The sequence below is a fragment of the Oncorhynchus masou genome, chromosome 2 (genome assembly GCF_036934945.1).
Source record: "Oncorhynchus masou masou isolate Uvic2021 chromosome 2, UVic_Omas_1.1, whole genome shotgun sequence".
Taxonomy (NCBI): Eukaryota; Metazoa; Chordata; class Actinopteri; order Salmoniformes; family Salmonidae; genus Oncorhynchus; species Oncorhynchus masou.
The window spans coordinates 18,982,794-18,996,648 of NC_088213.1; the positions used below are offsets into that span (position 1 = coordinate 18,982,794).

Genomic DNA, 13,855 nt, shown 5'->3' on the forward strand with positions numbered 1-13,855 from the left:
GTGTGTATGGGATGGGAGAACCCTATTACTGTGGTGTGTGTGGGGGGGATGGGAGAACCCTATTACTAACGTGTGTGTGTATGGGATGGGAGAACCCTATTACTGAGGTGTGTGTGGGGGATGGGAGAACCCTATTACTGAGGTGTGTGTGTATGGGATGGGAGAACCCTATTACTGAGGTGTGTGTGTATGGGATGGGAGAACCCTATTACTGAGGTGTGTGTGTATGGGATGGGAGAACCCTACTACTGAGGTGTGTGTGGGGGATGGGAGAACCCTATTACTGAGGTGTGTGTGTATGGGATGGGAGAACCCTATTACTGAGGTGTGTGTGGGGGATGGGAGAACCCTACTACTGATGTGTGTGTATGGGATGGGAGAACCCTACTACTGAGGTGTGTGTATGGGATGGGAGAACCCTATTACTGTGGTGTGTGTGTGGGGGATGGGAGAACCCTATTACTAACATGTGTGTATGTGGTGGGAGAACCCTATTACTGAGGTGTGTGTGGGGGATGGGAGAACCCTATTACTGAGGTGTGTGTGTGGGATGGGAGAACCCTATTACTGAGGTGTGTGGGGGATGGGAGAACCCTATTACTGAGGTGTGTGTGGGGATGGGAGAACCCTATTACTGAGGTGTGTGTAGGGGATGGGAGAACCCTATTACTGAGGTGTGTGTGTGGGATGGGAGAACCCTTTTACTGAGAGGTGTGTGTGTGGGATGGGAGAACCCTATTACTGAGGTGTGTGTGTGGGATGGGAGAACCCTATTACTGAGGTGTGTGTGTATGGGATGGGAGAACCCTATTACTGAGGTGTGTGTGTGGGGATGGGAGAACCCTATTACTAAGGTGTGTGTGTATGGGATGGGAGAACCCTATTACTGAGGTGTGTGTGGGGGATGGGAGAACCCTATTACTGAGGTGTGTGTGGGGATGGGAGAACCCTATTACTGAGGTGTGTGTGTATGGGATGGGAGAACCCTATTACTGAGGTGTGTGTGTATGGGATGGGAGAACCCTATTACTGAGGTGTGTGTGGGGGATGGGAGAACCCTACTACTGAGGTGTGTGTGTATGGGATGGGAGAACCCTATTACTGAGGTGTGTGTGTGGGGGATGGGAGAACCCTATTACTGAGGTGTGTGTGTATGGGATGGGAGAACCCTATTACTGAGGTGTGTGTGTATGGGATGGGAGAACCCTATTACTGAGGTGTGTGTGTGGGATGGGAGAACCCTACTACTGAGGTGTGTGTGTGTGGGATGGGAGAACCCTATTACTGAGGTGTGTGTGTGGGGATGGGAGAACCCTATTACTGAGGTGTGTGTGGGGATGGGAGAACCCTATTACTGAGGTGTGTGTGTGGGATGGGAGAACCCTATTACTGAGGTGTGTGTGTGGGATGGGAGAACCCTATTACTGAGGTGTGTGTGGGGGATGGGAGAACCCTATTACTGAGGTGTGTGTGTATGGGGGAGAACCCTATTACTGTGGTGTGTGTGTGGGGGATGGGAGAACCCTATTACTAACGTGTGTGTGTATGGGATGGGAGAACCCTATTACTGAGGTGTGTGTGGGGGATGGGAGAACCCTATTACTGAGGTGTGTGTGTATGGGATGGGAGAACCCTATTACTGAGGTGTGTGTGTGGGGATGGGAGAACCCTATTACTGAGGTGTGTGTGTATGGGATGGGAGAACCCTATTACTGAGGTGTGTGTGTATGGGATGGGAGAACCCTATTACTGAGGTGTGTGTGGGGATGGGAGAACCCTATTACTGGGATGGGAGAACCCTATTACTGAGGTGTGTGTGTATGGGATGGGAGAACCCTATTACTGAGGTGTGTGTGTATGGGATGGGAGAACCCTATTACTGAGGTGTGTGTGTATGGGATGGGAGAACCCTATTACTGAGGTGTGTGTGGGGGATGGGAGAACCCTATTACTGAGGTGTGTGTGTATGGGATGGGAGAACCCTACTACTGAGGTGTGTGTGGGGGATGGGAGAACCCTATTACTGAGGTGTGTGTGGGGGGATGGGAGAACCCTATTACTGAGGTGTGTGTGTGGGGGATGGGAGAACCCTATTACTGAGGTGTGTGTGTATGGGATGGGAGAACCCTATTACTGAGGTGTGTGTGTATGGGATGGGAGAACCCTATTACTGAGGTGTGTGTGTATGGGATGGGAGAACCCTATTACTGAGGTGTGTGTGTATGGGATGGGAGAACCCTATTACTGAGGTGTGTGTGTATGGGATGGGAGAACCCTATTACTGAGGTGTGTGTGTATGGGATGGGAGAACCCTATTACTGAGGTGTGTGTGTATGGGATGGGAGAACCCTATTACTGAGGTGTGTGTGTATGGGATGGGAGAACCCTACTACTGAGGTGTGTGTAGTGGATGGGAGAACCCTATTACTGAGGTGTGTGTGTATGGGATGGGAGAACCCTACTACTGATGTGTGTGTGGGGGGGATGGGAGAACCCTATTACTGAGGTGTGTGTAGTGGATGGGAGAACCCTACTACTGAGGTGTGTGTGGGGGATGGGAGAACCCTACTACTGAGGTGTGTGTGTATGGGATGGGAGAACCCTATTACTGAGGTGTGTGTGGGGGATGGGAGAACCCTACTACTGAGGTGTGTGTGTATGGGATGGGAGAACCCTATTACTGAGGTGTGTGTGGGATGGGAGAACCCTATTACTGAGGTGTGTGTGTATGGGATGGGAGAACCCTATTACTGAGGTGTGTGTGTATGGGATGGGAGAACCCTATTACTGAGGTGTGTGTGGGGGATGGGAGAACCCTATTACTGAGGTGTGTGTATGGGATGGGAGAACCCTATTACTGAGGTGTGTGTGGGGGATGGGAGAACCCTATTACTGAGGTGTGTGTGTATGGGATGGGAGAACCCTATTACTGAGGTGTGTGTGGGGGATGGGAGAACCCTATTACTGAGTGTGTGTGTATGGGATGGGAGAACCCTATTACTGAGGTGTGTGTGGGGGATGGGAGAACCCTATTACTGAGGTGTGTGTGTATGGGATGGGAGAACCCTACTACTGAGGTGTGTGTAGTGGATGGGAGAACCCTATTACTGAGGTGTGTGTGTGGGATGGGAGAACCTTATTACTGAGGTGTGTGTGTGGGATGGGAGAACCTTATTACTGAGGTGTGTGTGTGGGATGGGAGAACCCTATTATTACTGAGGTGTGTGTGGGGATGGGAGAACCTTATTACTGAGGTGTGTGTGTGGGATGGGAGAACCTTATTACTGAGTGTGTGTGTGGGATGGGAGAACCTGTGTGTGGGATGGGAGAACCCTATTACTGAGGTGTGTGTGTGGGATGGGAGAACCTTATTACTGAGGTGTGTGTGTGGGATGGGAGAACCTTATTACTGAGGTGTGTGTGTGGGATGGGAGAACCTTATTACTGAGGTGTGTGTGTGGGATGGGAGAACACTATTACTGAGGTGTGTGTGTATGGGATGGGAGAACCCTATTACTGAGGTGTGTGTGTATGGGAGAACCTTATTACTGAGGTGTGTGTGTGGGATGGGAGAACCTTATTACTGAGGTGTGTGTGTGGGATGGGAGAACCTTATTACTGAGGTGTGTGTGTGGGATGGGAGAACCTTATTACTGAGGTGTGTGTGTGGGATGGGAGAACCTTATTACTGAGGTGTGTGTGTGGGATGGGAGAACCTTATTACTGAGGTGTGTGTGTGGGATGGGAGAACCTTATTACTGAGGTGTGTGGGAGAACCTTATTACTGAGGTGTGTGTGTGGGATGGGAGAACACTATTACTGAGGTGTGTGTGTATGGGATGGGAGAACCTTATTACTGAGGTGTGTGTGTGGGATGGGAGAACCTTATTACTGAGGTGTGTGTGTGGGATGGGAGAACCTTATTACTGAGGTGTGTGTGTGGGATGGGAGAACACTATTACTGAGGTGTGTGTGTATGGGATGGGAGAACCTTATTACTGAGGTGTGTGTGTGGGATGGGAGAACCTTATTACTGAGGTGTGTGTGTGGGATGGGAGAACCTTATTACTGAGGTGTGTGTGTGGGATGGGAGAACACTATTACTGAGGTGTGTGTGTATGGGATGGGAGAACCTTATTACTGAGGTGTGTGTGTGGGATGGGAGAACCTTATTACTGAGGTGTGTGTGTGGGATGGGAGAACCTTATTACTGAGGTGTGTGTGTATGGGATGGGAGAACCTTATTACTGAGGTGTGTGTGTATGGGATGGGAGAACCTTATTACTGAGGTGTGTGTATGGGATGGGAGAACCTTATTACTGAGGTGTGTGGGATGGGAGAACCTTATTACTGAGGTGTGTGTGTGGGATGGGAGAACACTATTACTGAGGTGTGTGTGTGTGTGGGTGTCCCTGAAAGGGCCCCACATGCATCCCTTGTTGCATTGTTCCACATACACAGAGCAACAACATGTTTGTGTCTGTGTCTGTGTCTGTGTGTGTGTGTGTGTGTGTGTGTGTGTGTGTGTGTGTGTGTGTGTGTGTGTGTGTGTGTTGTCTGTCTGTGTGTGTCCGTGTGTCTGTGTGTGTGTCTTTCTCTGCTGCTTGAACACTTGGTCACTGTCCTGCAGGAATCACTTAGATTGAGAATTTTGTGGCGGAGGGCCAGAGCTTATAGTTTGGGGGCCTCTGCTTTGACGCTCAGAACACACACACACACACACACACACACACACACACACACACACACACACACACACACACACACACAGAGTGCATTTATGGGCCTAGAGTAACATTCTGTTGACGCTCTGTTTGTACATTCTGTTTCTTAGAGTGCAGCAAACTTCATGAATCCAGCTTTGACTAAACATAAATTAGTTATAAAAGAAAAAGCCACAAGGAATGTCCGCCCTTGACATTTATTTTGTTCCGTCTATCCTTTAGAGGCTGTGTTTGTGTGCGAGCGTGTGTGTGTGTGTGTGTGTGTGTGTGTGTGTGTGTGTGTGTGTGGGTGTGCTCTGACAAGTGCACTCTGGTCCTAACGCACAGGATGAGTAAACTACTCCTAAGGGAACCAGAGGAAATGGTCAACACAGTCCCAATACTGCCCAGACAGAGACAGTCCCAATACTGCCCAGACAGAGACAGTCCCAAGACTGCCCAGACAGAGACAGTCCCAAGACTGCCCAGACAGAGACAGTCCCAAGACTGCCCAGACAGAGACAGTCCCAATACTGCCCAGACAGAGACAGTCCCAATACTGCCCAGACAGAGACAGTCCCAATACTGCCCAGACAGAGACAGTCCCAATACTGCCCAGACAGAGACAGTCCCAAGACTGCCCAGAGACAGTCCCAAGACTGCCCAGACAGAGACAGTCCCAAGACTGCCCAGACAGAGACAGTCCCAAGACTGCCCAGACAGAGACAGTCCCAAGACTGCCCAGACAGAGACAGTCCCAATACTGCCCAGACAGAGACAGTCCCAATACTGCCCAGACAGAGACAGTCCCAATACTGCCCAGACAGAATACTGACAGTCCCAATACTGCCCAGACAGAATACTGCCCACAGTCCCAATACTGCCCAGACAGAGACAGTCCCAATACTGCCCAGACAGAGACAGTCCCAATACTGCCCAGACAGAGACAGTCCCAATACTGCCCAGACAGAGACAGTCCCAATACTGCCCAGACAGAGACAGTCCCAATACTGCCCAGACAGAGACAGTCCCAATACTGCCCAGACAGAGACAGTCCCAATACTGCCCAGACAGAGACAGTCCCAATACTGCCCAGACAGAGACAGTCCCAATACTGCCCAGACAGAGACAGTCCCAATACTGCCCAGACAGAGACAGTCCCAATACTGCCCAGACAGAAACAGTCCCAATACTGCCCAGACAGAGACAGTCCCAATACTGCCCAGACAGAGAATACTGAGACAGAGACAGTCCCAATACTGCCCAGACAGAGACAGTCCCAATACTGCCCAGACAGAGACAGTCCCAATACTGCCCAGACAGAGACAGTCCCAATACTGCCCAGACAGAGACAGTCCCAATACTGCCCAGACAGAAACAGTCCCAATACTGCCCAGACAGAGACAGTCCCAATACTGCCCAGACAGAAACAGTCCCAAGACTGCCCAGACAGAGACAGTCCCAAGACTGCCCAGACAGAGACAGTCCCAAGACTGCCCAGACAGAGACAGTCCCAATACTGCCCAGACAGAGACAGTCCCAATACTGCCCAGACAGAGACAGTCCCAATACTGCCCAGACAGAGACAGTCCCAATACTGCCCAGACAGAGACAGTCCCAATACTGCCCAGACAGAGACAGTCCCAATACTGCCCAGACAGAGACAGTCCCTGCCCAGACAGAAACAGTCCCACTGCCCAGACAGAAACAGTCCCAATACTGCCCAGACAGAGACAGTCCCAATACTGCCCAGACAGAGACAGTCCCAATACTGCCCAGACAGAGACAGTCCCAATACTGCCCAGACAGAGACAGTCCCAATACTGCCCAGACAGAGACAGTCCCAATACTGCCCAGACAGAACAGTCCCAATACTGCCCAGACAGAGACAGTCCCAATACTGCCCAGACAGAAACAGTCCCAATACTGCCCAGACAGAGACAGTCCCAATACTGCCCAGACAGAGACAGTCCCAATACTGCCCAGACAGAGACAGTCCCAATACTGCCCAGACAGAGACAGTCCCAATACTGCCCAGACAGAAACAGTCCCAATACTGCCCAGACAGAGACAGTCCCAATACTGCCCAGACAGAGACAGTCCCAATACTGCCCAGACAGAAACAGTCCCAATACTGCCCAGACAGAAACAGTCCCAATACTGCCCAGACAGAGACAGTCCCAATACTGCCCAGACAGAGACAGTCCCAATACTGCCCAGACAGAGACAGTCCCAATACTGCCCAGACAGAGACAGTCCCAATACTGCCCAGACAGAGACAGTCCCAATACTGATCAGACAGAGAGAAAGGGGATGAAAGAGTGAGAGTGTGTGCTTTCGATTCCGGTACTGCCTGACACACACACATAGTGAGACCACCTCTCTGCGTAGTGGACACACACACACAAAATTGTCACTCACCAAGCATTTTCCGTTGACACACACATCTCCAGGCTCTTTACTGCAGGCAGTGCCGTCCAGGACACGACCAAAGTTGTAGTAGAAGTTGTGACCCTGGGCCAGACAGCTCAGCTCACACGGGTTAGAACCTTAGGTTAGGAGGTGGTATCACAAGACAAGGCAAACATACACATATAAACAACCTCCTCACGGACAGACATTACCTCTCACATATGACTAAACAGTACAGTTACTAGAAAGTTGGGTTAGTCACGTTACTGACTATTCCAGTCTATTATCTCCTAGCCGTAGTACTGCAGGACAGGGTTTAAAAGAACGGGACATTTTAATTGATGGAAGGAGTTAACTAGTAGCAGGTGGAGGACAGATGGGAATGGAATGAGGTAGGAGAACGGGGATGGAGGTAGGAAATGGGGGGGAAGTAGTGGTGGGGGTAGGGTGCAGAGGGGAAAGGGTGAAACAGGTCAGTGGAGAGTATGGACTGAACTCATAATACAGATGTGGCCAAATGACAAGCAGATTTGCCAATGAACACATGCCACATTTAGTGTGCGCACACACGCACGCTCACACACACACGCTCACACGCACACACGCACACTCACACACACACCATGCCTCACCGACCTCCATGGAAGGTGGTCCATCTGTAACTGTTTCCAGCAACCAGCGGCCTGTCGTTGTAGGCAGAACACTGCATCTCCCTGAAGTCCTCTGAGCCCCCAGTACACCCCTGCAGCAGACAGATACATACAGTAGAGAGACCTGGTTACCCAGTGCTATGCACTCACACATGCATGCCTCAACACACCTCACCACCTTATGTTAATATGTTTAATATACTGTAACCAATACTGACTCACTGTCTAAACACATGTACACACCCATACTTCTGACAGAGGATCCTCACCGTATACCTTCCAAGTAAACCAACGTCTAGGACGGGATATCTTCAAGAATATATACCATGAAAATATACTATTCACTGAAGGTGTAGATGAAAACTCTGTTGTATCTATTTCTGGGACTCAGATAGAAGTATATGTACTGTTCATATAGTATCAGGAGCTCAACTTGTGTACAGTACAATGGAGTGACAGGTTCATGTGTCAGTGAAACCGATCACGCCCAGACAGCATACCTGTTAGTTAAATATAGTAACAGCACAGTTCACATTCACTGAACCAACGTTGTTATCAGCTCTGAAGCACACTTAGCTTATCGTTTCAAAATGTTTGACAACAATACGAAAGTCTGCATCGACCAGTCTGTATAGAAATCCATCATTCACAAGTTGTGATTCTGATTACACCTTTTCTGTTGTTGAAGGAGAACAGATGTATTTTTCCCTTCGGTTTGGTTATTCTGAGACAGTGAAGAAAGGGAGAAAGCAGAAAGGGATGATGCAGGGTTGAAAGTGATTGACTTTAGGGCGGACCAGGAATCGAACCCTTGTGTCTCGGGGCAAAGAGTGAATGGGGGTCTGCAGTAGACCGCACATGACAACAAGTCACAGTTACAATGATATTGTAACACAGTGGAATCTCAAACTCCAAAAAAAGCAACAAGTGACAAATTGATAGGTTACAAATTCCTGTCATACACACAAGGCTGACGCAGGGTTACAGATCTGTTTGTGATTTAGCCAAGTCCTCATTCTGTTGTGTTTATCCATTGTCTTGCCAGCGTGTCATGTAGGCCTATGGCAGGAGTCAGAGGAGTTGGCACTTCAACGGATGAGACCAGGGATGTGTTAATTAGACTAAAGGGACTTCCTGGACTCATCCAAAACATAATGCTCCTTTAAATGTTCCTTTCCAAAATGTTTTAAACTGTTTTCCATTGCGTTCCGTACACAAGCTTGACACTCACTTGGCTGCATGATATTGTGGATGTTGTATTGGGCCAGTAGGTCTTGGCATGATAGACATGTGCAAACACAGCATACTGCTTTCCCTGTGTGGTGATGTCATCGTGTTGACACATACCTTGGTGTTGCAGATCTTGTATTGTCTGGGGTCTCCTGAACATGGTCCGCCAACTGGGTTCCTGGGACAGAGTTCAGTCATTTATGAAAATGAAAATGACTTAGAAATAAGGAGGGTTTTATGGTGTAACAATCAAATAAAGGCTATCACAGTGAGCCTGATGTCCCGCGGGCAGATTCTGCATGTAGACTGAACGAATCTGCCAGGACTGAATGGGATGTGTGAGATCCGAGCAGCATTAGTTGATTTTTTTTGTCACTGGTTATTTGGATGAATCAGGATTGGGAAAAGGCGATGCTTAAACTGATTCGCCTTGAGTGCATCGCACCTGTGCCCACACGGATCAGAAGGGGGGGTGGGGGGCGGGGGGCTTTGCCTGAGAGTTTCCTTTTGCAATGGGGGGAGACTTGGCATTTGCTGGAAATTTACATTTCTAATACATATGAACACCAAAGTTAAACACGCAGCTGACCAAATTATGTGAGATTTGACTTCTGCTTCAACAGAGATTACTGTAAGCCTACTGAACACAGGGATGAGCCTCCAGCCAAATGTTTTCATTTGAGAAGTAGTCAATCTGACTGGGGCCATTGTGGTCAAAACGTTAAAGGCCCTGTCCAGTTAAAAACTTGATTTTTCTATGTTTTATATTTCCTCAAAATAAGGTTGGAATAATACTGTGAAATTGTGAAAATGATGATAATGCACTTTTAGTGTAAGACTGTACACTTATGGGCACACTAAATAAGGCCACTGGTCATCCCCTTACAGAAATCTGACTTGAATGGGAAAGTTTGTGGTAGTCATTGTGTTCTCATGTTTTATTACTAGATAGACCACAGCAAATACAGAGAAAGCAGCATACAAAGACATTCACTGACATTTTTTGTGATTGGACCATCCCTGGTTCTTACCTGGTGATGCAGGTGCGTGTACGCACAGAGGCCCCTCCCCCACATGAGCGCGAGCACACGGACCAACCATTCCACGAGGCCCATTCATTCCTGTAGTGCAGCTGTCGTCGTGCACGCGCTGAATGACCCTCTGAAGGACCCCACGCAGACACCCAGGAAGACTGAGACACAGAAGGTCAGAGGTCAACATAATTTATTGACGTAAAGTAAACTAGACTCTATTGATATATTTCTAATGGTTCACATACATTACAAACAGTACTCTGCATCAACTGATTATTCATTGATTCCTACAGAATTGATCCCAAAAGGGCCAAGGCCATTAGCTTATTGGTTGGAAAATGGATTCTCTAGGGCCCCAATTATGATTCCTTAGAAGATACGTCACTTTGGATTGAACGATTGACTGATTGATTTGGTCATTCAACAATACACTTAGACAACAGTCAAATCAGTGTCCGTTATTACCACTCACACATTATGATTAAAGCAGTACATTCATTCCAAATGATTGAGCATGAACATGTATTGCCAGAATAAATAAAACAACTCTCTCCCCATTGTGGAGCTCTGGGCCCATATTCATAAAGTTTGAGTTCATGCCCGACTACATTGCAGACGCATACCAGATCTTACAATGCCTGGATAAGTATTTAACATATCACACTGTGTGTGTGTGTGTGTGCATAAATGTGTTTGTGTGTGTGTGAGAGAGAGGAGGGGGTGAAAGCAAGGTATAGGTGAGGTAAATGCCATGAATGCGTGAAAGCGGTGTAGTGTGTGTGTGTGTGTGTGTGTGTGTGTGTGTGTGTGTGTGTGTGTGTTTGTACACAACCTGCTACCTGTCAACAAGATCACCTTGGGGAAGCCAGTTATTTAGTGCTGTATATAAAAGCTTCATCTCCATCACATAAATCTATGTCAAGAGTGTGTGTGTACCTGCACCCCTATGTGACAACTGTAAACACAGCCAAACAACAAAATGATGAGAGAACTCAACGGTTCATTTTCAAAAGCATTCCAGGGTTTCCCTGGAGGTGGATTTAAACTGTCAGTGATCCCTCTTATCTTTCATAGGGGAGCAGAGCATGGGCTTCAAAACCTTTCACTTACAGTACACATTATTATGTATCCCTCACTGACAAACATATCCACTTCTACTGAAAGCATTGCTGTGCACGTACGTGGTTGACACCCGTGCCGAAGGTGTGTGTTCACCCTGTCTGACTTCCTGGTTGGCTACTATTGGCCCGGTTTCAGATCAATCAGTTCCCTTGTTGTGCATAGCTTGTAAGCAATATGTTTATATCCCCACCTATCTCTCTGAGAGCCCTAGCCCTGGGTGGAGTTTAGGCCATATTATTTGTATACTAATCAGGTATTTTCAGGTCAATGAGGGGGAGTCACTAAAGGCCAAGTGAGTGGATTGGAAATCAGAGTCAGATTTCCCTCCGTTAAGGTTCAGGAGTGACTAGACTAGAGGACTACATTACACACACCATCATATTGTCCATGGCAGGGTGACCTGGGGTTACAACCACCGCCAGTGAAATTAGCATCGATAAAGTTGGCGATAGGAAGGCCCGGCATACTAGACTAATGAAAACAACCTCTGACCTTTCCAAACACCCCCCAATCCCCTTTATTATCCCCTTATCCCTCAATATATTTCGGGAGAGGTGATTGAAGGTAAGGTACAGCGAATCCCCTTCACTTCTACAGAGTAAATAAGTAATATTTGTCCGAGCCAAAACAGCCCATAGGACAGGAGCCCATCTATTTCTATAGTGTGAGGCAGCTTGGTGTCCACCCCTTGGACATGCTAGTCTGTCGCAGGGCCTGACCCCCAAACTATTTCCCTACTGCTGTGTGCCAAGCAGAGAGCCCTCGTTTCTAGAGTCTTACAAAACATTGTTCACACCATTTCTATTCACACTTTTATGAAGACTAAATCATATTATTGGTAACTATGGTAGTTATCAAGGTAGATTGTTGTTTTTCAAGTGTATCATTTTGATGCATCTGAATGACTCAGGTAAGACTCTGGTAAGAGTTAAGGTAAGAGAATAAATACTTCCACAAAGTTGAATTGTTGTTTGTGTAACATAGTGGATGGATAAAGCACAGGGGAGCAGCATTATACAGTGTGCTGGCCTTTCTTTATACATCGTGCATTATTGCCCAGCACCTGTGTAGCAACACGCCGCAGGTTCATGGTCTCGTGATGAGGTGGCCCTGCCTGCGACTTCAAAATCAATGTCAAGTTTCTAACATTGTACTCCCTGTTCACCCATGAGTGTGTGGCCAGGCAGGTCTCCAACTCAATCATCAAGTTTGCTGACGACACAACAGTAGGAGGCTGATTACCAACAATGACGAGAGCCAACAGGGAGGAGGTGAGAGACCTGGTGGAGTGGTGCCGGGAAAATAACCTCTCCCTCAACGTCAACAAAATGAAGGAGCTGATCGTAGACTACAGGAGACAGCAGAGAGCACACGCACATCCACATCGACGGAGAGGGTAAAATGTTTCATGTTCCTCGGCGTGCACCTCACTGGTGACCTGAAATGGTCCCTTCACACAGACAGTGTGGTGAAAAAGGCGCAACAGCACCTCTTCAACATCGGGAGGCTGAAGAAATTCGGCTTGGCCCCTAAGACCCTCACAAACTTGCACCACTGAGAGCATCCTGTCCGGCTGTATCACCGCCTGGTACGGCAATCACATCGCCAGCAACGTCAGGGCTCTCCAGAGGGTGGTGTAGTCAGCCCAATGCTTCATCAGGGGCACATTGCCTGCTCTCCAGGACATCTACAGCACCCAGTGTCACAGGAAGGCCAAGAAGATCAAGGACCCCAACCCCAGACATGGCCTGTTCATCCCACTACCGTCTAGAAGGAGGAGACAGTACAGGTGCATCAAGAGACTGGGACCATCAAATCTGGGATCGAGAGGCACAGTCACTACTAGCCGGCCTCAGCCCAGTACCCTGCTCTGTACCTAAGACAGTCACTAGCCGGCTACAACCGGGTTATCTACCCCACACCTTAGAGATCACTGCCCTATGTACATAGAGTCATTGAACACAGGTCACTTTAATAATGTTTACATGATGTTTTACCTAATTAACATGTATATAGTGTATTCTAGTCATGGCTCATCCTATATAACTACTGCTATACACACCTTTCTATTCACATACTGTCCATATTGTCTACACACATCATTCACATACATCTACAGGGGCTTCAGAAAGTATTCATACACCTTGATTTTGACACATTTTGTTGTGTTAAAAAGTGGGATTAAATCTATTTAGTAATCATTTTTTTCTTAAATGATCTAAACAAAATACTCTATAATCTTGATTTCCTGTTGTGTTTTGAATTTATTTGTTATATCTTGTTAATTATTTGTGTACTTGTTTGACATGATACTGCATTGTTAGGAGCTAGTAACTTAAGCATTTCGCTGCAACCTCTATAAAATATGCAACCAATACACTTTGATTTGAGACTTTGGTCTCTACCGTGGGTGAGCCGGGTTCAGATCCCGCCCATGACATGACTTCACCTTAGTTGACTTCAAGAGTTTGGCACATGCCTACCTTAGTCGGACAAACACCTGTAAAGTGCTCCATTTGATCACTCCCCTTTTCACTATAACCCAGTCAGAGGAATGACACGGATGATTGGCTGAGGGTTAACGGACATGGCTGGGCAATGGTTGACTGTCTCAGCCACCAGAGGGTTTGTGTGTGTGTGTGCGAGTGAGTGAGTGAGTGAGTGAGTGAGAGAGTGAGAGAGTGAGAGAGTGAGAGAGAGAGTG

At 47.8% G+C, this 13,855-nt stretch overlaps 1 protein-coding gene across 1 annotated transcript in view; it reads right to left on the reverse strand.

Moving 5' to 3' along the window:
• adamtsl5 (ADAMTS like 5) overlaps positions 1-13,855 on the reverse strand; it is a 70,701-nt gene that overhangs the window by 26,717 nt on the left and 30,129 nt on the right. The window contains exons 3-6 of the mRNA XM_064989610.1: positions 10,027-10,187; positions 9,113-9,173; positions 7,752-7,857; positions 7,125-7,252 (exon numbers count right to left, since the gene is read on the reverse strand). Coding sequence (XP_064845682.1) covers positions 7,125-7,252; positions 7,752-7,857; positions 9,113-9,173; positions 10,027-10,187 — 456 coding nt within the window. The remainder of the gene's footprint in view (positions 1-7,124; positions 7,253-7,751; positions 7,858-9,112; positions 9,174-10,026; positions 10,188-13,855) is intronic.